This window comes from Bombus vosnesenskii, unplaced genomic scaffold (assembly GCF_011952255.1).
Source record: "Bombus vosnesenskii isolate JDL3184/JDL3185 unplaced genomic scaffold, Bvos_JDL3184-5_v1.1 scf7180000013285, whole genome shotgun sequence".
Lineage (NCBI taxonomy): Eukaryota > Metazoa > Arthropoda > Insecta > Hymenoptera > Apidae > Bombus > Bombus vosnesenskii.
The window spans coordinates 4096697-4122348 of record NW_022882938.1 but is presented as its reverse complement, the minus strand read 5'-3'; the positions used below and the strand labels follow the sequence as shown (position 1 = coordinate 4122348).

General features: G+C 38.2%; 1 protein-coding gene across 3 annotated transcripts in view; it reads left to right on the top strand.

Annotated features, from left to right (window-relative positions):
* Positions 1-25652, top strand: part of LOC117232311 (bifunctional heparan sulfate N-deacetylase/N-sulfotransferase) — a 368371-nt gene that overhangs the window by 270978 nt on the left and 71741 nt on the right. For all 3 annotated transcript variants that reach the window (XM_033491639.1, XM_033491638.1, XM_033491636.1), the window contains one exon: positions 339-1931. In XM_033491639.1, coding sequence (XP_033347530.1) covers positions 1759-1931 — 173 coding nt within the window. In that variant the 5' untranslated portion in view covers positions 339-1758. The remainder of the gene's footprint in view (positions 1-338; positions 1932-25652) is intronic.

The following is a 25652-nucleotide window of genomic DNA, read 5'->3' as shown; positions in this document are numbered from 1 at the left end:
TATTTATGTAACTTTTGGATATAAATACTTTCAGTTCTGAGAAACTGAGAAGTCTATAAAAAGTAAAGTTGATCAATTTCGCTTCTGAGAGATTCCCGTACAAATCACGATACGATTGTTTCGTATAAAACACCAATTGACCTACCCAATCATCCCAGTATCGATTTGTTCCCAAACGATGCAATTCTCAAAATCTTCACCTTCCTTCTCACCATCCCTTCTACAAGAATATCCTTCGAGCATTGGGAATCGATCCTTCAACTTCCAATAGAGAAGCATAATCGTCCCGTTTGTTGTTCATCGTTCGTTCAATGGACATTCCACGTTGACTGTTGCAGAAGGAGCGAAACAAGGGAAGCCAGGAACGTAGCACGAACGAGATCGATAAAGGCGATGGGGTAACGCTCGAAAATCGTTCCAACTGGGGAGCATCGTAGCTTTCCATCGTCCCTAATTGACAGGTAGAAAGAGGGTTGGGCCACCTCGGAGACCAGGAAAGAAAGGAACGACGTGCACGACACACGTTAAGAACAGGGTGGAGACAAGCACAGAAGCTAGAAGAGCAAGAAGGTCTCGAAAATTTACGAGTGAATAGCTTTGCACGCGCGTCTACGAGACAAAAGATATCTTGAAGCAGTCGTACGCTGTAACAAATGGCGGTACCGTGAAATCAGTTAACCGTACAACCGAAGCTAGAAGCTGAGGCCGAATTTCACCAACGTTCCAGCCGTGCCGGCTGAAGAATTTCCAACACGGTTTCACTTGGACTTTCTGGACTTTGGAGATCCTCTCACGTTCATCTAAGGTATTCTTCTTAGTAGCGCAGAGCCGTATTTCACGATAATCGTCCGACGAAAGTCGCGATATGGTCTCGAACGAACAATATCGAGAAAATTCGTCGATACGCAGATGAGAAGAATGTCGAGGATCCGAGGCACAGATCGCTGAGAAACCAAGAAGAGTGGATCCATCGGAGGGAACCTTAGCCAAATGGGTTAAAAACGACTGCGATGGACGGCGCGACCCCGTGCTGCTCGCAAAATGGTGATCGTGCTGCCGTCGTGGAAACGCAACAAGTGGCGATCTGTTCCTTATCCTTGAGCTATCATCGATGTTTTTTAAAGCACGGGTCGGATTCGATCCTGGACCCATCGCTCACGAACTGAGGTTCTAGCTTCGAGCTGACGCAACCCTCAAAAAGAAAAAAAAAGAAAAGAAAGAAAATAAGATAAAAAAAGGAAGAACGAAGAATAACGAAAGGCCGGAACTTTATTCGTATTTTCGATCGTTAAAAAATATTGCGTTACGCGGGAAACGCGGAATAAATTCTTTCTGAAACGAAGAAAAGACAAAGGAAACTTTCGATTTATCGATCGGTGATTCCTCTTTCCAAAAGATCCTCGATTTTAGCTGGACAATTCTTGAAAATTCGAGATCGTGTTTGAAGACCGGATTGGTTCCACGTTGATCTTCGACGAAGCGTATTCGATCGAGGTTTCGAGTGGCTCTCGCAGACAGATTCGATCCTCTCGAGGCAAGATATTCAAGAGATATCGGCGAGAAAGAGCGTGGACGACTATGAGCAGAGCCGATGCCCAGCGAAAGAAAAGGATATCCTTGTTTCCGGAAGTCAGGGACTGTCGGCGCGGCTGCGACCACGATTCGGCGTGTTCACGGTCCGTTTTACGTCTCCACGAGCTGAGTAGAACGATCCAGGACTAATCTGAGAGACAAACCGTTACCTCGTCGGATGAGACGATGGTGATGAAGATTTCCGCGGTCGAGGCTGGCGTTCCTTTACTAAGCGCCGTCGGTCCGCGCTGCGTCGTCAAGCAGGCCACGGTGAAACGATGCGTCGCGGCGCTGTTGCTCGTCTCCGTCGCCAGTATATTTTACTACACGCATTACATCATCAGCAGCCCGCTGTCCAGGTGAGATTATCAAATTTTCCAACGATTTATGCTTCGCGTGAAATATACAGTCGTTTTTTAAATGAACACACGTGGCAGCGCATCGGCGTCGCGTTTGTTAATTAACGTAATTTTATTTTGGATACTGCTTTGGATACTGCTATTTTGGATATTCTGCTATGAAAAACGTGGTCAATTATTTAGCTCTTGCAAACTAAATCCTACGATTCCAAGAAGTTTGAGAAAATTGTGTGTTTTCTTTTGAAATCGTGGAAACTTCTTTTAGGGTTAAAGCATATAAAAATATATCTTCGAGGTTAAAATGTCAATTATTTCTTTAATTATCTATGTTATTTTTAGTTACATAATACACTAACGCACACTCTCTGTTTGATGAATAATGGAGCATAATTAGTAACGTACGAAAGATATGCTTACGCGGACAGAGCGAAATGTGTTCATAGAAAATATTCATTAAGGCAATTTTTAGATCGAGACTTAAGGGACGCGGAATATTTTATTTGACTAGAGGAAAATAAACGACCGATTGTCGAGCTGATTGCAATTTAGCGGTTTTTTTTCCTCATATAGAAAATTGGAAATTGCAGAATAATATGGTACGCTGCTTGTTTTACATACTTTTGAACAAAATTCGTTAGTTGAAGTATAATTCTGCCCGATATGTTAACGCTCATCCGCGTTTATTAAAAGCTATTGGAAACTCGATGAATTAAAATTCATTTTTCGAGTCGGAAAAACATTGGCATGGCAACTCTGATAATTAAAGCTTTTGATAGATTTATTAATTTAAAAACACGTGAAACTTTTTAAAAAGTGAACAAATATGTCCTTACATTTTCTTCGTAAAAACACATTGATTGTACCGAATGTTTCCTGATAATAGATTTATGTTTAAACTATAACAAGTTGAAAACGCAAATATTAATTGATCATTTACGTTCCAACGGCGATTTGTCGAATATAATTTATACGATCCACAGTTTCAACTTCGTTATGCGGTTACATCGTTTGCGGTACCATCGTTTTGTCGTACTTTTAACATTATTCTATTATAATTATACCATTTTTCATATATTTTCTGTTGTGTAAACCTAAATGAAAGAGGGAATCGTCGACGTAAAAGTATCAGGAATATCAGGATCGGTTAATCTGGCCGTAGAATTTCATGACCATGAGCGATAAATTGTATTTGCCACACACGAAACGTACTATTATGTGTAATGAATGGGAAACGTGACAAAGATTCTCGCTAAACACCCGGGAACGATTTATTCCTTTGATACGTAATCAAATATCTCGGCCAGCGATCAGCTGATTGCGAGTTTGAAGCTCTTTGAAGTTCTTGTCGCGTGCTTGTTATCTTACTGGGGATAATTTCGAATTAAATTTAAGAACGTTGCTACTGCAAAGCTTATTTTTGATTGATGACGTTTAGGATTTAAGAAATGATCGGAAGTTTGAGATTGTATAGAATTGTTCTTACAATTGTTCGATCGATCTTCCATTTTATCAACCACCTTCCACATAATTTATCATCCACAACGAATTTTGCATACTTTTCGTAGTATTTCACGAAATCCCGTACCCCGTTGCTCTTTTCATTTCTCTAAATTTTTATTCTACCAACAAGACAATTCCAACAGAAAATATGACATATTGAATTCCTCGTTTTTCGTTCGTTTGATAATTATGATATTTTATTAGCAGAAACATCGAATTGCCCATGCCAAACTACGAAATTTCCCAACATTTCACAAACTTTGTTCATAACAAGATTCTAAACCAACAGAAGGCACAAAGTATTCACTTCCCCATTTCAAGTCATGAATCTTCGTAAAATCTTGCCTTGCCGATTGTTCACTAATTTTGACCGTAACAAAATTGCAAATCGAGAGAAAGCTCAAAATGTTGAATTTCTACTTGGAGCCATGAATCTTCCTAAAATCTGTTCTGCCGATTCGAAATCGCCTTCTGTACACTCTATCACCTCCCATGAATCTTGTAATCCCAAAATCGGTGGCCTGTTCATCCTCAATTTTCCTCAATCTTGGCAAACGATCGCCACGGCTCTCGGACTCTACCGGCTAGTTGCACGGTTAATTCGACAAGACGAATAACCCTACGGGCCGAACTATTCGTCTCGGCTCGATATGGACCCAATTTAGGTTCGGATAACCTGAAGGCAATGGCCCCGCGATTGCAAACCCTCTAGTAACAGAACAAGGGAGGGGGGGGGGAGAGAAAGAGACAAAGAGCTCTCTGGAAATCCCGCGTTATTTCGTGGTGGCGTAATTACGTACCACCAAATTGTTGCTGGCAGTTGCTTGACTCCTGGGTTTCCTTGGGGACCTATATCTTAATTGCGCGGTAATATAGTATGCGACGAGCCAGACTCTCCTCTGGCCAGCCTTTAAAGTTAATTACGCGTCCGGTAGTATTCGCAAACGATCGTGTTCCTTCTGTTTCCATTTATGAAGTACGCTGTTGGTAATCGCTAGAATTTCGTGCCATGAGTTTTTCGCGATACACGCTTTAAGAGAGTCGACGTGTATGGTTATTTGACTAATTTGTAGGTAGATCTGTAAAGTGACGAGTAAGATCTCTAGTTTTTAATTTAACAATACAATTTGTAATTCTTTTTAGCTCGAATTTAAGTGGATTTCCTAAATCTTGGTTTCTAACGTGGAATCATATTTATGACAGAAATCGTAGTTTCGATTCTTCTTTTTACAAGGTTTCATAACTTTGTATTACATCAGGTTGTCCAAAAAGTGTCTTTCTTTTACAGACCCGTCTTTTACAACAACGCATCTTTATACAAACATGAAACCTAATCTGTCGAACGTTGTAATCTTCATCTCGATAGAACAAAATGGATCATACGTAGTTCGATAAAATAATATAAAACGGAAAATGTCGTGCATCCACTATTTCTTTGTAAAACGAAAGAAACTTTTCGGACGACCTAATATCTTCGTCGTTACGTTATTGCAAATAATGGTCGACTTATCCGTAACGCTAATTTTATTCCGCTTTCGAAAACACTGACAAATTCTAAGAATACGTGTTTAAATAGCAATTCGTCCAAATTACTGGTTGATTCAAAGCTTGCACTACAAGTTTCTAAAAGAGTTAAATAGGTTCAATTTTAGAATGTTCCGTGTAATTTGAACGGCAAGAGGAACTCTATGTAATTTTTCAATGTTAAGAACGTCGTTCTACTTCGCACAACAGTAACAAATTCCAAGGCTGAATATCTAGAGCGTAACGGATTAAATTGGATCGTTGGTCGATCAGGTCGATCGATATCTTGAGATCGCGATTGATCGCCTTCGGCTGATCCAGCCGCCGGATGAACACGCCTTTCGGTTAATTGATATAGTGCTTTGCCTCGACACGGATCAATCTTAATAGATAACCTATGACCGTTCTGCAAGCAATTGTAGGTTCGGAGTAAACCGTCGTCAATCACGAAACCTAATACTCTCGCGTGGACATTGACATGTAATTTCGCATCGATGTGGCCAGGCTACGAATCTGTCCGTATTGCGTTCCAGCCCTTTGCAGCCTCGAGCGGTGCAATATTCCGAATCACGCTTGCTCGAAATCCTCCGATTTGCCTGAATATCGTCGAAACCTTACACGTGGTACCTACCAATTAATTCGACTGTAATATTTTACTTAAAAGAGGAACAGTGTAATTACTGCGTATACGAATAGAGAATAACGATTGGTACGATACAGACCTGTTTTATCGTAGAACTTTCTGTTACTTTATAGTCTGAAATACCTCAGTTGCGATATTTTTAAAATATCTCAGTCTCAATATTTTTTAAATATTTCAATTTAAACGCCTAATCTTAAGCACCTAACATTTGTTAAGGAACATATCTTTCCACAGTTTTTTAAGGTTGATTCAACGAATTTATATTTTGTAAGCTTTTAAAAAATCTGTTAAATATCTGCTATAAACTCCTGCAAACATCTGTCACACTCTGTCAATGGAACGTCTATTATTTGGATACTGTGAGAAAATTTTAAGGCTGACTTTTTCTCGACAACTTCTTGTTTTTTCTTTTTTTTGGAGTGATATAGCCCATTAGTCTTTGTTTCGATACCCACGCGACACTTTCGCTCAAAGTTGAAGAAGGTGATGAAAGATACAGGATTAGAAGATGCTTCTGCAGCAGATGCCATGCACCAAGAAGAGTGCAAGCGCATTCTCGATCGTGGGACGCGAAATGCGGCCGGATGTTTGTCGCACGCCCAATCAGCGCCAATTCAAGCTTCTCCTCTCGACAGTTCCCTTACGTCGGCGCTAAGCCACAGACGCATGTCGTCGCGTCTTCTTCTGCGACACGACGCGTGACGCATCTTGCTGCCGAGCCGGCAATTCGAAGAAAATTGGAAACGTCCAGTCACCAGATCTGTGAATAGGCCAATTTTCTTCTGACATTGATATTTTGGTCATATTTCATTGTCGCTCTCGTGCAATCTTTCACGATACTTGTGATCGTTGAATTCCGCGCGGTTGCGAACGTAGGTCAGAAGGTCTCCTGTATCTTTAAAATTGTATTTCGCCACTGTTGTTCAATTTTCAAAAATTGTTTCATACGAATTTAATCATCAGATTAATTTATTAATCTGAATAGATTAATGTACATACGTATATTATTTATTTTAATAAGATTCAAAGCCTAGGACAATCCTTATTGGCATAAGTGCAACGTTTAGAAGATTTCGTTCGCTTTTTAACTTGTTACTTATATCTATGTTGCAGTGTTTCCAATGTAAATTTTCTAGCTTACATGTGTACCAAGTCTTACATTTCAATATTATATTACAATATATCTGTACTGTGAGAGAGTTATCATAACTTATCACATGTATTATTATATTAACTTGCCAAATTATACCAAGCATCATAATATATCTCAGGGAAAAGCTTTCAAGTTTTTACCATTTAATTCGATGGCTTAACGATGTATACGCACGTCATGAAACATTTCTAACTGACAAAGCAAAATTATTAAATCATGAATCACGATCATGCGTCATTCGCGACCTCCTATAGTTGATAGTTGATAGAGAATCGTTAAAGAGCTATATATTGCGTTCTATCGAAAGTTTTAACAAAGCGGCGAGAACAGTCTTGGAACTGGAGTTTCGATGAAGTTCATCCACGAATTCACGCGAGATGGAGAAAGCCCATTAATTTCGTTCGACGAAACCGCAACAGCGGCTTTACAATATGGTGCCTCGCGAGCGAATACATTGCGTACAGGACGCTGCGGTGCGCGAAACTTGGAAAAGTTGAATATTTCGGTGTGCTCCGACCGACATTTATGCTCCAAGTTTACACAACTCGATATTACCTTGACAAGACGGATGTTCGGAATAATCAAACTTGGCGAACAACCGCGATGAATAATGTATCGCTTTCGATATGCGTGCGCGCGCCCTCATTTTCTAATACGTTTCCGATGACACTCTGTTCACAGGCAACTATTTAACGCTACCTAGAGTTAGGAAAGATATTTTTTCCAATTGCTGGTTTTTTAAATTTCTAAAATTAATTGCACTATTTCTACTTTTTTCCCCCGAGACACACTGCACAGAGATCTGTTGAAACGTTCAACACGGGAATTACCGAACATTTCTTCGAACTTTTTTATTTTTACGATTTTTAACATTGCGTAATTGTTCTAATCTTGATACGTTCCTGATAACACATCGCGCGTTTAGAAGGAACCGCTGCACGTTGAAACGTTGAACAGTAGAAACCTCGAAGACCTTACCAAACCTTTTGTTTCTGTAATTACTACCTTAATCAAAATTTTTTATAATAATGAAACGAAAAATTAATGAAGACAAATCAATTTAAAATAGATGGATTTCAGTCCTATTAAGTTCGACGCAACTGACTTTTAACGGGAATAAAACGTTGCATCAAAATGTAAAGAGATCCATAAATAGATTACCTTGAACGAAATTGATGTCGATTTTTATTAAAATAGAACCATTGTATCATTTCAATTTTAAGGTTAGGAGGTTAAGGAAGCATATTTATACTTAGAAGGGCTAAAGGAGTAAGATTGATTTGCCTTTATTAACTATCAAGCTCGTAATTATAAAAGTTTCTAGGTGAGGGATGACCTGGTTAACAGGTTAATTATAATCATCTATGTGCATACTATAGTTAGGTATACATTGCAGGTCGGTTCTAGTGTTAAGAGAGTCAAAATTAGATTTAAGTGATTAGCTTTGATTATTCTTGAACAAAGGGACGAATCGTGTTAAGTACATGACTCACTTGAGCTTATGGATAATTAAAATTCATATAATACACTCGAATAAATCCCAAGAATTTCACGGGTTAGCGAGATAATAGGTGGATCTCTTTATTAAATTTTATGTATACTAAAAATTTCAATATTTTCATTTAATTACTAATTTTATTCCATTACGTGAGACCAGAAGAATTTTAGTTTTAAAAAATAAGAATTTTAAAATACCTTATATGTAGGTACTTCAATCCAATAATAATTGCATTCATTTGAATACGATACTGAGACGATGTGTTCCACTAATATGTCACTAGTCACATATATTCGTTCCATTTTCTTCGTTTATATAGTAACTGTAAAAGTTGAACGAATTTATGATATTACCGACTACATCGATCAGTTATTTTCGTTTAAAAATACAATTCTCTATGGGAGAACTGCAATTGAAAAAAACGAGCAAGTTGACAAAGTATCGTTCGACTGAAATATCGAATACTCTCAATATGACAAGGGCAACAGTTTGAAACCGGATAGAAACGATACTTTCCGGACAAACATAATTCTCCAAGTTCTGCAAATTTCGGTATGTTTGTTCCTCCAGTAGTCTAATATCCTGCGGAGCAGTGTAGCTATTGTGTATCTTTCGCACGAAGAATAATCGCAGCAGATAGGAGAAACGGGTCGATATCTCATCCGTATGTAATAACACCGTTAATAATTTCTAATAACAGAGATAGGAATCACGAAGGTTTCCAGAATACAAATGAACGTGTCGATTAATTTATTTCTCCTTACGATTACATATTTTTATATTAGAATCGTTTAATTCATTTTATTTGGTTATTCTTTAAACTGTCAAATTATTCTTTATAGACACATCATCACGGATTAATTATTTATCCATCCTCGCTCTTATGTAATTTATTTTTGTTTCTCTTTATACATTTATACTTCACAAATTCACATATCCGCTATTCAATCATGCTTTCCCCTTGAAAAAAGGTCTATTTTTACGTTCCTATAGACACATGATTGAAGCCGAATCAAAAAGTTCATTGAACTCTAAACTGCACTTTGCAGGATTAAAAGAATTCTCTCGTCATTGCGCTTATACTGTACATGCTCGTCTATTAACCATTCCATCACATTCATTTTCCCATACATTTTATTTTTATCTGCCTGTATACACGAACGCAAGATCCAAATGGAAAGTAATTCTATTCAATTCTAGAAATTAGAACATTTCCGAATCGAACTCTGCAAAGTTAGGAAAGTTTCCTTACCGTTATACTCTTTCTCGATAAATTCATGTATCAACTATACAAATCATACTCACCCCAATTCTCGACTAAGGAGCAACCGGTCAGGTCAAATCGATCGGTCGATATCGCGTACCTCGAATAACTTAACGCTCAAGGTGGAGGAGGTTTAATTGATCGAGTGTTAAAGTAATCTAGCACTGTATTTGCACTTGTTGTATGAAAGTAACGTTGATGTTATGAACACGGCGGTGATAAGATCTTGTTGGGAGTGAAGTATTTCACCCTCACGGTACGATGTCTGACGATGAACTGTCCTCCTACGTTGCTGATTCTCCCTACCAACCATTGAGTTTCGTCTGTCCATCGTGCTTTTCCGGCTGGTCCTTTCCAGGGGTTTTTTACCTGACCTCGGAGTCATTAGATTTACAGCTCGGAGAGGACATGTAATTCGGAATTTCCTAAAGAAGGGAATGGACCTGTCCGTGCCATAAACGAACGACCACTGAAAATTCCGAATTCCGTCTTCACGCACGCCCGATCAAACGTAACAGAAAACTCGTTCAATCTCGAAAATCAAGAAAATTCTAAACTACGTTTATCGAAATGAAGAAAATGTCGCTCTGCCCTTGGACAATCCATTTACTTTTCATTGCACTGTCCAAATCCAATTAGAAAAATCAAAGACTTCGTTTGATTCGAAAAATTAAGAGTATTTCCGAAGTACACTCTTAGGACGTCCGTTTAAAATCCTCTTACATGCAGAAACGCAAATTCTTTCTTGCTCCAATTCCCGTTGAATCGTTCGCTTCAAGTGACTCGAAGCTCACCAAAGGGAATAAAGATCCTTCTATCGGGGAACTCGAGCGGAACTTCACCCCTGCTCCGGCTTCTTTCCGCTATTAACATGTTCTTCGGAAGGAATTCATCGAGCCACGGAATCGCCGCCTTTTTCACCAGTCGCAGCACGAGTTCCTCGCGATCCCTGGCATTCCAGCGCGCGTTTCGCAGACGCAATCGGCCCGTAATTACGTTCAAGGGAAAAACGTGTCTGCGTGGCTCGGCGCGCAATATCTGGCCCCGTTGCCTCGCTTTTTATCCACTTTCAGCTGGTTCGCGCGTGTGCACGCGCGCTTCTCCGCGTCGCAGCGGGGAAAAGCGCGAAGATCCAGGCCTCGTTAACGATGCCAACGGTCGCAAAAAGTAGATGCGTTCCGTCATGCAGCGTCACTACGCTTTCCAGACCGAGTATTTATAACGTCTACGGCATTTACAAAAGTGACGCACTTTATCCGAAGGATTTTTCATTTTTCTATTTAATATTTATAGGAAATTGTAATTTTAGTCGTTTGTTAATTTAGTGGGATAATTTAATAGGTTACTAATTAGGTTGTTTTAAGGCTAAGATATGACCACGTGCAACGATCGTTATGTTAAGCAAAGTAGAATTTCTTTTGATATTCAATGTAATTTTATTGTATATTTTTGTATTCCATGCTTTTTATGGATTAAATGTAGCAAAGAAAAGATATTTAGAGAGATGCAAAGGGCAAGAACAAGCGTGGAGATCAGCCGGGATACGTGTTATGACTAAGAATATATTTGCAAATTATTTTGCTGAAAATGAACGACAGAGAAAGAAGAACGACATTTCTTTACCAGAAGAGAAAGGAAGGAAGTTGAGATATCACAAAATTATAAAAGTTTCGAACAATTTAGTTATTCGGACAATTTTTCTACTTAAGAAGGGCAAGTGAATGTTTGAAGCGATAGTAAAAAGTTGAGAGGAAGATAATGGAAGGTGTTCATTGTTTGCAGATGTTTGATGTAATTTGGAAGTAGGAAAAGAGGGATTTCGTTGCGGTGAATTGCGAAGTTGTTCTCGAAGACATTCAAGTCTCGTGACTAAAACTCGTAAGCTCTTGTATCTTGATTCTCTTTAATCTGTCTTAAGCCGATGCTCTTGTACACCAGCTTTCAAACACTGATTGCAAAATTACGGTATCTTTCCCATCTACTTTTTCATTTCCTATACCTGATACTTTACCCTTTGTGTATTTGCGATAACCAAGTCTGTAGCGAAAGGACTAATTATTTTTTTAATTACTTGCACTCGTATATAGTTTTTAATCTTTTGTTGGATAATTCTTTATAATTGTTCCTTGTATGATATCTACTAATCTAAAAGTCAAAATTCGTATAATATCATTGCACGTTATATATCACATGCCATACCATAATATGTCTGGCAGTCTGTATGAGTAGTAGTGTCTCGTACCGCTCATAATTTTATTTCTCCATCTACACGTTCGTGATACTTCCATGAACGATATGACATTTTTGTAAATTTCTTAACTCTTGATTCACTAAATAAAATTTTTTATGAAACGTCATCTTGAAAGTGAAACAATTAATCACAATTGAGGAAAAATCTCAGATTCCAGCGCCTGCGTAGCCAGACTTGATCGCTATTCTCAATCCTAAAATTGTCAAACTGCATAATGAACTCGACGAATTTCCTCCAACTTGGAAAATCCTTCAACCTTCTACCAAGACAAAAGACTGACTAGGAACGTTCCTCGGCAAATTCGAGCGTTTCAATCCGGAATTCTATCAAAGTTTCGCGTTAATCCAGCTTTGATAGTGCCAGGATGGCAGTCCATTTGACTGTGGCAAACGACACACGCCAGTCACGTAACAGTAACGTCGGCAACGTGACGCATTTCTGGATCAGTTTGCCGCGGAACAATGTGCTCTCGGATCACTGGCCCATTAACATTGTCCTGTTGCTCTTGGAGGGTCTGCGTGAGAAGCGAGCCCAATTCTGTCAATTCTGAGGCCAGTCCACGAGGCTACTCAGCAGAGGTCTGCGATGTTAACTTGCAGCTCTCATCGATTCCGGTGTAAATATACCCGGCAACATGTATACGACCGTGCAGGATTTCCGTTACGCTAGATATACCGCGTGTAACACGAATCGTCGAGGAACGAGACTGTACAAAGGGAACGGCCGCTGCTACATACTTCGATACACTGAATACAGCTTCATGGGAACCAGATAACCTTCTCGAAAGAATTAATAGCTATCTTGTGAACGAGCTGTTCGAACGATGGAAGGAAATTGTGAGGCCTTATGATCGAACTGTATTTTGTATGAGAATATTATGTATGAGATATACAGGGTGAATTGGAAATAAGTATACACCTAGCAAAAATGAGGTTCGTCTAATATTTCCCTACTTATGGTTTTTACTATTAATTTGTATTCCTACGTATATTGTACGTCTCAATTGTAGAAATTTCTAACTAGCCTCCAACGTGGTATTAGTTTAGTAAGAAAATTTGTAGACTAAATTGTTTGCCGATATCGTGTGCGTTTTCAGTTATTTTGTACTACCTATATGCATATTTCATATAATTCAACGGGTCCTGCACGACGATCAATACACGAACGTTTTGATTCATCTAAAGTGTAAGTCTGATTCTGTACAATTCGATCTTTCTGTCTCTCTCTATATATAAAGTAGCAACAGAAAATATTTTTACATGCCTTCATCTCCCAATGAAGCGTTTCTTTTTATGATGTTCTATATTTCACAGAAATTTTCGTAGCCCCATCGACGTACTACTAAATGATACGAGATTTAATATACTTGGACCTAATTGATTAGATATAATAAATACAACATGTAGAAATGCTTCTTGTAGTCGTTGAATGTATTAGAAGTTTTTTCTTTTATCGTTGAAACAAGAACGAGTTTGTAATACGAAAATTCGAGAAGCACAGTAGGGTCGATCATAAACCGTTTATGGCTCGAAAAAGAATCCCCTGGATCAATAGCGTGACAAGCGCAAGCAAACCTTACAAATCTAGTGGACACACGCGATCGCACGAGATTATCGGACCTACGGGTCATCGGGTAAGTTGTCTATGGCTAATCCACGATTTTCGCTCATCTACCGAGCGAACGACAGTAATATATCCACGGGGAACCCTCCAGGCGCACTTCGATGAATTATCCGCAGCGTGTAACGAACATTCTCGTTTCCTACCCGCGTTTCACCAGTTCTCGATATACCTGTGTCCACAAATATCGCTCTAAAGCTTCACTGCACGAGAGGCTCCATTGAAAACGCCCTCGTCTGGAATCCGGAACCTCGACAAAGCTTCCCACGCGAGCGTGAAAGCTTTCAGCGTATGGACTTTGACGAATCAGCGAGGATATCGCGTGAAAACGGTCCAGGACGACGCTGTACTAAATCATCGTGGAATTAGAAGATACATGGCGTCTCCTCGATAGATGGGTTGAAATGTTAAACAATGTTAATGGCAAGAGTAGGAAGTTTTAATACTAACGAGATACACGTGTCTTTTAAATTCTGGTATTTGTATATATTATTTATTATTTCAATACTATGGTTTTTTATATGGCTTTTATGGGATAGAGGGGGTGGCAAACGATGCGAGTGATAGAAGTGAAAATTTTTAGTTGAATGAGGAAGCGTGTTTTCGTTAATTTTGTTTTAAAATAAACCAAAACTAGATTTCCGCTCTACACGAACCTTTTCCGTGTACTACTCGACACATTAATACTCATTGAAATATTTCAATAAAATTTTCTCACATATTAAATATAGCCGTGAAATTTCAGGATGATTCTATCTCGCGATAGAAATAAAAGTTAAAATAAATTATTTCACTGCTAATAATCCTTTTACTGTATTTCACATAAAATTTAAATCGTTTGTCGGTAAAAAGAAAGTTCTTTTATTTTATTGATACTTCAATCTTCTGCCACAAAAAGATCTTTTTATTTTTTCGGTAATAGCACCGTTTACCATTTTAATGTTTCAATTCTGTTCGCCCCGAAGGAAGAGGAATTCATCATGCAGGGACATTCTGTGCGCCACAAGACTGTCTGGTATTTTGCCTGGAACGTAAAACACGCTGGTGATAAGAGTACGGATGAATCGGTGGAAAAATTGGACGGTCACCAGGGTCGACGAAGTTGAATGTCTGTTAATAAAGCCCTGGCTGATAAGATTCGTTGGTAGTCCGGTCTTAGGGATTGAAAGAGATTCAACCGTTGATGAAAGAATTTTGGGAAAGGGATACGTTACGTTGGAAATTGGAAACCCTAAGCCCTTGAAGAAGCAAAAAATTCAAAAGAACAAACCTCGAGCTCTATGACAATGATAAGATAGACGAATGACTGGATTTGAAAAGATCTTCATAGAAAAATTAATGAAAAATTTAGTTCGAGGATATTTTCAGGATATATCTGTCCGTAATAATTTATGAATATTTTAGAATATTCGAGAAAATGGTAAATCTCTATGCGATAATTTTTTTAATCATCTGCAAAAAGTTGAATTCGAAGCTTTGGACGTGTTTGAATTTCGTAGATTATTTAGGTCTGTTTAGGATCTCGGCAATCTTTGATCTAATTCCATTAAAACCGAAGATCAAAGGGCTCTCAATCTCCGAGAGCTTTTAGAAGGGTAATCTAAATCGCAGATATCAGTTGGTCTCTAATTCGGCGACTCTTTGAACTCATGGCATCAGTACGAAACTATAATGGAATTAGAGTTTCGTTTCTAAATCCGTCACGCATCGAGATTCAGATCCTTCGTGCCTAAATCCATTAAAACTTGGCCCATGTCACTGATCTATCTAACTTTATCTTGTTTCTAGTTGCACTCGCTAGTTTCTAAATTCACTATTTATTATCCCGTTAATTAAAACTATAGTATCATAATGAATCTATAAGTCATGCGTCAATAATACCTTGATATTACATGATGATAATTAACGAAAGAATGAGAAGTAATTCATCTGTGTTTAATTGATTTCGATGAATCGAGAATTTTTCATTTCTATTTCCTATAATAATTAACATTATTCTTCTGCGATAAAGTAAATACAGCGCATACAGGTAAATTATTTAGCGGATAGCCAAAATTAGAAATTAATTTAATTTAAAAAGATATATTCTTGTTTCGAATCGAAATCGATTAACGATGATCGTCGATTATTTCAATTTTTTTTTCTTTCCTTTTTAAATATGAATCTTCTATATCGCAGCAATTTTCTATAGCATCGAATGATCGTTAAGAGTTCATAATACTGAGTTTCGAAAATTCTGTTCCTTATTCTCCATTGACTTTAACGAAGCATAGTGTTTCGTACGAAAGAGATATAGTTCCAAAAGATTGACATAACTTACGGCAGAGTACACTACGGCGTCAATCTTCTACAACGTCAGACAATCCATAGATAATAGTTGATGGAACACAAAGTTCACAAAGTGCCGTTCATCGAGTTCGACGAGCTATAGTTTCCTATAGATATTATATAAAGTATCCTACCAAAATATCGACGTCACAATGTTGTAGATTGTAGCGTCAATCTTCTATAACATCGGATAATCCATAAGAGTCTATATACCGTTGAAATTTCACCAACTTTAATCTTTCCAAGTATATCTTTGGAAATATCTTTCTTGGGAATATTCGTTCGAAAACATCGACGTTTTGTAGAATAATTGTCTGGCAACGTAATCTTATTCTACTTAAACGACGTTTAATAGTCTCGCTGGTTCTTGCGCTTGCATATTTTGTTTCTATTCTGATTTTCTATCGGTGGAGTAGGTTTTTAATTGAAAATATATATAATAATAAAGATATATAAATATTTAAATTTATCAATTTTATAGCGATAATACATTAGACTTAGAAGATTTAATTTTGAAAATTAAATTATCACGAATTCAAAACTTCTTCTAATAAATTATTTCTTTATATATTATTCTGACAAATTATTTTTATGCAACTATTTCGGATTAATTTAGGATGTCAAAAAGTCAGTTGATATTTTATATGTGTCATTTTCTGTATTTAATTTCGGCTTTTACGACCTGCAAATGGGCTTGGTTTTGCAACTCACACATACTTGTATCTTTCTCACGCCTAGTTTCATACATGCAAAGTTTATAAAAGTAAGTCTTTTCTTATACATATATGTACATATATCTGTGTGTATTATAATTTAAAGTTCTCCTAACACCTGTATCTCTGTAAAAACTGTAATATGCTATCACACGTTTACATTTGCCCTTAAATTATTCTCATTTATATCTGTTACAACGGTTTATTATGATGTTATTTCGCTAATGAAAAGAATACAACTATCTTTAGAGACTCTAAAACTCAGAGATAAAAGAGATAATTACAAGCTCCGAGTCGCTACTCCTACATTACCGTCCTACTTTAGTGAGTACTAAAATTCTGCATACTTTATGCGTTGCTACATAAAACACCCTCTTCTTTATTAAATGTCTCGTAAACTATTCGATATCTACAATTCTAACAATACATCAAACATTCATTTCATAAAAATCATTGCAATTTTTTCACTTGCATGTGCACCATCTTTTATGACACAAATACATTCAATAACAATATGTGTTCCAACACGCTATCCAGCGCCCTTTTCGTTTTCCTAAAGCTTTTATTTAAACGTTCAAAAAAAAAAAAAGCAAAAACGGCTACGTGTCAGTTGTCGACACAGGTATTATCCCCATGCTATTATTAATACCAATATTTAACAAAAAAACGGACCATAGTTATATTACATCGGCTCGCTGCTTAGCAGCGTTTGTGACACAACTCAAAAAATTTCAAATTTTGCGTCAGAAGGCAAAATTATTACCCGTGTCGCTATCAACCTTAGCTACGTTAGTATTACAACAACACTTGGTCGTCTTCGGTTGTTTTGTGACTCTACAAGTGAAAGGTCGTACTACTTTCGCGAATAGTGACATATCTTGCGTTAAGTCAGCCTTATAACGTTGTTGAAACGATTCACGAAGAAGTTTTCGTAAATTTGGGAAAGCCTCTCTGCCATGAAATTTTCTCTCTTTCAATTGCACCACTGCCGCTGCCAAGCAACGAAATGTAGAAAATAGAAAGCGATACGGAAGTGATTATCATTTTAATACAGAGCGCAGAATTCTGTAGAAAGGCAGATCTCTTTAAAATTTCTTCGAGTCGAATCACGACCTCGACACGAATCTCTCCATTTGTCGTTATCATCATCCTGTTATTGCCTCTTGATCGCTGGTACTTTGACCGAAATCCTTGAGACATTCCATGCTGGTAAATTTAACGCTCGCACGCGCGCTATCTGACACTCGCCGCGATACAACTAATGTGCGAGCTGATACTGAAACTGCAGCCGCCGTATCCGGCGGATCTTCGAGGCTCGTCGCAATAATCAGTAATATATGTGTGTGGTGCAGCGATCCTGATAGGCGCGGATGAATGCGCGATATTACGCTCCTCGTGCCGTTTGATACTAGCGCGACAATGAACGTGCACGCCATTGTCTGACTGATGCTATTTTCTTTATGATACTTCGTCGTTGTTGACGATAAAAGAATTTTTATGAGAATAAGAATTTACGAGAATATCCAATTGAAATAGATGAATCGATTTTTGCGATTACATTGCGAGAAATTGAATTTAGGACAATTTAGCAAGCTCTAAATTCGCCGCGATTTGATTTTTCTGAGCGATATTAAATTTAGAATATTTAAACGGACATTAATTGACGTCCTGTTCCAATTAACGAAGATCTACTGCATATTTCGACGAGAATTCGATTTAGCGCACGTATTTAGCACGTCTTATGTATTTTTATGTTGCCCAAGGGTAATATGAGTGAATACGAACGAACTCTTCGATCTTGTGGTTTTTAAATAATTACCGAAGGATATTTATATCACCTGATCTTCGAATCCTTATATTAAGATTAAAGTCGGAATTCAGATTGGATTTCGTCGTAAATATACTCGTGTTTGTTGCATTTGCTCCATAAAACACAGCATCGCGTTAAATCCAACGATTTACGGCTTTCAAATAACCGGTTAAAGAATGATTCTCTTAAAAATCTCTGAATTATTCTATCCCTTTCATTTCTATTTTACGATATACTTCGCTTTGTATGAATAAATCATCGAGAAACTTCCTAATACCTTTACAATTCCCCGTTGAAAACGATCCAGACCCTAAATTCTCATCTTGATTCCCCGCCACTTTCCGATACATTCCCTCGCACAGAAACTTTATGAGCATCTCTGGTGAAAGAAGACGAGCGAAGATAAAAATAGGCAACTACCTGGCCCAATAATTGGACTGCTAATCAATAGAATGCGATCGTTGGTCCGTGATGAACCGTTCAAGGGAAACGATGCAATTTATACAGACGCGCCGCTATCAGCGCCCACACGCGCCTCCTCTACTCGCACACGCGCGTCCCCGTCCGGGCACAAAGAATTATTGGCTTCCATTTCGCTGCACGGTTATAGCAGTTGCATCTGTCTATCGTCCAGTGGCTTCCTTCCACCCTCTAGTCGCAATCCTCTCGTCTGTGCACGCTGTACATCAACTCGACACAATTCGAAACGTATCGACCTGTGCTCTAACGTTCTCTCTCTCTCTCTCTCTTTCTCTCGCTTTAACCCTTTTTCCAGTCGTTGGCTTGCTTTCGATCGTAGAAGGGCGAGAAAGTCGTTTTTGTCGGCTAAAACCCTTCGCCAAGGCCGATTCATCACGAACGTCCGACAAAAAGTCGATGGAGGATTTTTCAAAGGAAAATCCGCGCCACAGCCCGAAGCGTACATCGTTACTATTGTACGAAATATTTATGACCGGTAGATAGATATACGTCGTGTGGATTATAGTAGTGCATTTGGTAGGCAAGAACTCGTTCGTTGTTATGTATGCGATTCGAAAAGCATGTGCGCATTGTACGAGAGATATCGATTGGGATTTTGAGCACAGGGATCTTTCTGAACGGAAGTTAGAACGGAAATAATTTAGGATAGAGTTGGAATTCTGTTTCATTCGTTTTTACGCATATGGAATATTTTGAACAATTTGAGAATATACGTGTACAAATTTCATTAATTTACGGATACATGAAAATTCATCATGTGTATCGATTTTGATAATGGTTTACCGAGTACGAACAAATTGAGACGTAGTACCGAATGCAGCTTCAATTACACAGAGTCAATAGGCTACTACCTGAACAACTAATTTCGACACATCGTGCGTTCTTTGTAGAAACAACAGAACAGTCGATGAAAGTACACGTGTTTTTTTTTTTTTTTTTTGAAACATTTCCATTTATACTCATATCTAAATACTCTATTCCAAATATTCTGATACTGCGATACTTTAAAGCATTCCGATAATATTCTCTAATCTGTTGTTGCATGTGCTCAAGGGATTAGCTCGTCGACCTTTTCAAAATCTCTTCTACACAATGATCAGTGTACCCCAACACAAACCTACATCAATCACGTTTCCTATTCAATTCTCGGATTTCTCGCAAAAACCAATCTTATCCTTCATCCTTCTTCATTTCCCTAAAAAATCAATTTTACCCATTCTCCAGACTTGCAGAACCTGCACACACCTCTGTCACACAAAGCAGGCTCTTTATCTTCTCTATCTCTCCCCAGAGAACTGTACACCGTTCCATTCCACGATATCATTATCTTTCATAGAACGTTAACGACGAACGCGACGTCCGCTGGAAGCCGATTATCCACGATTTTAGCGTGCATATCGGCGTATTGGTGGAAGGGTGGATTTCTACCTTTGAACGTGATCGTCCTGTGCTTCGAATGATCGCACACGTTGATACTCGAAGCGTTTTTAGGTGCTTAGGTATTCAAACAGCGCGGCGATTGGTCGCGGCGCGATCGTCGAGACACTTATCGATGTAAACGCGGCCGATATGCAACGTGGAGGGTTGGCCCTTTTCACCGATAACCTCGTCCTCTTTCGCCGTTTCGAGCACAACTTTGCATTATCGGCACGTCGCCGGAATCGCGCTTATCAAGCAGCCCGTGCGAGCTGATCTCGCGTTAGTCAACCGGTCGAGAGCGCGTTGATTAAAAGGCTTTTAATCGCCAAGCCATCGATAAAAAAGCGCAGGCGAACCGACTCGCGAGATTTCTGTATCTTGTGGAAATTTTCGGGAATCTTGCGTCTTGATAAAAATTGAAATATTTGTGATGGAATCTTTCGGCCCGTGAATAGGTTCTTTTTCATTTTTTGGATATTTTTCCGCGTATAATCGCTCGCAAACTTCTACGTGAACACGCATGCTTTACATTCGTCAAAAACTATATTGAATTACATACTTCGTACATCTTCATCTCAGAAACGGTATCGTTAGCTACACCATTTTTTGATATAACATTTCTAACATAGTTTCACATGATATATCAATATTTTCAAAAATTTCTGAGGGAAGTTTCGCCGTAATATATGAAAATATCATCTTGGAAACGGCTCGAATAAATAAATAAATAATTAGAATTCACCAATTCACCACATTATTTATTTTTCGTTTAAATCATATGGACTCAGATAAGTGAATTCAATCAGCAAAGGTTCAGTTAATCGGTCTTCCACTAAAAGTTCGTTCGAAGAAATGAACTTCTACTGTACTATGATAAAATAAATGAATAAAAGAGCGGATTATTCGATCCGACTACTATGATGGCTTGATTTTATCTTTCAACTGAACTATATGATTGTCTAAGTAGATATCTGTTTTTGATAAGAGGATTGGTTACAAGAATCGACTATTCGATCCGACTACTATGCTGGCTTTATTTTAAAACGTAAAGGTACGACGGTTAAAAAAGCTTTGTGAACTATGTGACCGTCCTCGGCTGGAAGTTTTCTCCAAAGGTGGAAACTATATGCAAATATTCTGATCATCATCAACCAACCCTCAATGTTTACTGGATTATAAGCGAAGAGCAAGAACGTAGGTTGAATTATTTAATTATCACAGCGTATTATTAACACGAACATTGTTAAGATTTTATTTCATACAAACATCATTAAGAAGGAATACAAACGTGTCATTTGCTAAATAATCATTTCCACGAATTTTCTGAGAACGGTAAAGATACTCGAGTGAAGGCTCAGAGCTGTCATAATCGAAACGACAGTGCCTGATTGTTCTTGATCGCGGCGACTCGGTTGATCCGCCGTTTAAAGGGCGAAAAGCGTTCTCAATGTACGCTCAGATGTTGTCCTAAGCTTCTTTTCTGCGACGCTGCAAGCGGATTACCGTCGAAAAGAATTATCCGACTGATCTCCGTGAAACCTTGCACGCTGCTGCGACCGTCTCGTCCGCGCTTTCTAAGCGGACGCCACCGTGTAATCTTTAAGCGACGTAGGGATCGGTAAACAGCGAAATAAATTAACGAGATAAAGCGATGCTTCTACTTGCCGCGATTCCCTTTAACGACACCACGCGTCCGCCGCGATTTTATCGTCGATCTTCTGCTTCTTCGTGTTCCTCTCTTCAAGAGTTTAGCTTGCAGAGGGATGATCATTGGCTGAATTGAGCCGGCATTATCTCCATATATAGCGAACATTTTTTACTGGTTCTTAAGTGTTCAAAGATTATCAAAACATTCGCCAATCTTTTCAAAATACTCGCTCTTCTTCTCAAACTCAAATCTTTTTCTTTCTACAGACAAAGTTCTTTCGAAGCACAAATGATTACGATCGCTCGTAAAAGCGAATTCTTTGGTATCTTTTATCTTGGCTTAACTCGATAGATTATTCTTCCTCAGAGTAGAATTTAAGATTTCGTTCGATTTTCAGAATCACGATGTAATTCTTAATCAATTTCTTCTAGTTAGGAACCTATTGAAAGATGCTACGCTAGTTCCTTATCTCGCGACGTTTTACGTTTCAAAACTTGCAGGATGTCTACAGCTAATTCAAATAAATAACACAGCCAGAGATCGTAACTCTATCGAACGTATTCTCAAAGATACCGAACGACACGTTTCGTTGCGTTAGACGGTCCATAGATGAAGATTAAGGAGGAACGCGACGTGGAATCTTGCCGGGCGAATTTCAGCAGCTGTGGTACGTCATTAGAGGTATTTCCGCCTAATTGTTTCATCGTGCAGCTCCCCAGATCCCCCGCTGGACCGTTTGTCTGTCTGTTTCCCGCGTTCAGGGCAACAGTAGCCCCAGCGGGACGTCTTCGAGAGCTCAGAAATTGCGACCGTTCCAGCATGCCGCGTCCTTTGATGACGTATTAATTGGCCCAACTTTGATACATCTCGCAGAACCGCGGCGTTAATAACGTTTCCTACCGTTGAATCTCGCCATGGCGAGCGATTCGGGCTTGGATTGAGCCGTGTGCCGGTTTTGACAGCCGTCAGATCGCATTTTCGCTTGAAAATCATCAAACCGATTGTCTCTCGCCCTCCAGATCCAACCAACGATTAATTTTCTTTGACGTTCCGATTGGCCTAGTGACATCTTATTTTTCCAATTGATTAATGATAGCTTATATTTGAAAACCGGAAAAGGGTGTCAGACAGGTGCGTATCAAACGTCGTTTTCTAGGATAAAATTTTAATTGCAAGAATTATTTCTTGGTGATATTGTATATTTGATAATGGTAATAACGTTTATGTCGTTCAATGTACTTTACACTATATTCATCGACTATTTTGTTTCATCGTCCTAAATGAGAATTAGCAATTTTAGGAAGTTTTAGGAATTTAGGAAGTGTTAAAACGAAGCTGTTGTAATTTCTTCGTTTGTGAGTCTCTTTGAAGTAATTCACGCACTACAAACTTTCTTGCATGCAACAGGAAAAAAGTCTTTAACGTTCTCCACGTTTAGTAGATTTATGCTGTTGGGAACAGTCGTTACACTTCTCATTAATTCAAGTTCACGTGGAAGAATATAGTTCTAAAAAAATAATTTTATTATAAATCTGAGAACAAACGAAGGATCAATAAGTGATTAATTTTGGAAAGGAAAATTCACCAAAGCGACGTAAATAATAAATGATGGATATTAAGGTTACTTTGAAACGTTAAAAAGTGATTTTGGAAAGGGTAATTCTTCGATAATCCAAGGGTCTTGATTAATATTCAGAGGAATTATTCATCAAAATCTAGGATTCGGAGGATTTAGGAATTGTGAAGGGAATTTTATTAACTGCCGAACTGTCGAATTTTATTCGTACCAATGTTCGCCATTCGACGTTCCAGGAAAATCTTCACACGAGTCTACCCAACTAAGGGAATATAAGCGATGGTTAAGTGACTGAATTAGAGACGAAAGATTGCGGCCATTTCTTTCTGTTAAGTGCTCGTAAGGCTGATATATGGAAGTCCATAAACAAACGGTGTAGAATCCAGAACGGTCGTTGGTGAGTTTTGGTGCAGCTGCCAAATGTAATTGAAAGAAATAAACGTTGCAGCAAAATGCTGCCGTTTCGTTACACGCTCTCAGCCTGTCACCTCATAAGCAGTTGCTTCGTTTCGACTTTTTCTACTGCGTCAATTGTATTAAATCGTTCCTTTGAGAGAACCGAGGAATAATAACAGCAAGATCAGAATTTTCACATCGTTCCGGATTCAAATTAAGATTATCGAATTGCTTAGAAGATTCGTGGCTAAATTTAAAAAGAAAATCAACACCGCTCTATTGTCATAGAATTAAAATTTGATCGAATAACTCGACAAATTTTCTTTTCCTTTCTCGCCTTTTCCTAATTTCGCTAAGTACACCGTACAAGATTAGATTGATTGTCAGAAAAATACCACAAACCTAGAATGTAATTACTGGCATTGTAAAAGTAGAGACGTCATACTGCGATAATTGTACCATTTATAATTCGATAGTCTCAAGTTCTATAGGTACACGCACATACGTATCGACGTAGCGTCGTTTCTCAATTAGATATTTTACAATTTAACAACGAAAAGTTGTAATAAAGTGGCAACATGCAAACGAAAGTTCTACCGGGACGATAGAATGATATGCAAGTAAGATAAACAGCGGCGGATAAATGGGCCATAACCGGCACACCGTTCTCAACTGTAGTTCGTATCTACGGTACACCATGCTTCGTTAAAATCAACGTATAGCGGCTGTGAAATTTCTAAGTCATATAGACCGAACATATCATGAACTGTTCGATGTTACAGAAGATTGACACCGTAATTTATTTTACCATCTATTGTAATCTACGTGTTACAGCATACAAATTTCACGTTTGTTAAAATCAATATCTCGACGATGCTTGTGCACAGCACTGCGCAGAATTTGAGTTCAATCGACTATTATGGATAGTCGAAAGCTATAGAAGATCGACACCATAGTCTACCTTACTATAAGCCGTTCAATGGTGACTTTTCAGACAGGAAATTGGTGTCTATAGAGAAGAGGATTCGAAGCAGTTTCTGTCGGATGACTATTCTTGGATCTCAATTCACAGGCAATCCAATGAATACTCCTTTGAGTATTTCTTCTTCATTGTACTCGTCTTATGCTGTATTTGACAAGATTCTTCCTATACGTCCATCAATTTATTTGTATATCGAGTTCAAAGTGAAATTAGATTAATCGATGATAGAACTTCTTTCTTAGCGTAGCATTCTTGGCCAGATTATTTATTTATTCTCAAACATCAATTAAGCGAACGCGGATCAATCCAGCAGCATTTCAGCAAAATCAACGCGCAACGATTCGTTTATAATAACTTACAAAAAATAACTTGGAAAAAATTTCACATTGCTGCGAATGTTGTTATTAGAATTGATATTCTAGATATGAATGATAAGTATTCGATAACTATTTCGTCAAATCACATTGTACAGTAATAAGATTCTAAATTGACTTTTTTTAAATTCCTAGAATCTATGGAATACACGCTGATATGAAACTCTTTGTCTGTAATAAATAGCTACAAAAAGTATCTCTACATTTATTATAGCATTTACATATTAATTAATTGAGATTCAAGTACATTAAATTTGATATCATTTAACAGTAACAAAAAACCAGTACGTGACACATAGGAAAACCATTAGAGCTCAACAAAATATCGAGCCAATACAATTCTACGAAAGCATCGACGAGTCGTAGCATCACCGAATGATCGATCACCTCGAGATCGGCCCCTTTTCTCAATAAATTGATAGATTTTCACGCTCGAACTCGTCGGGTCGATATTTCACTCTCTTCTCAGCGGAAGTCTCGTCGCCACCTATCCACCCGTAGACTCTTCATTCTTCTCAGCAACTGCGTTTCGTCGCGTTCGT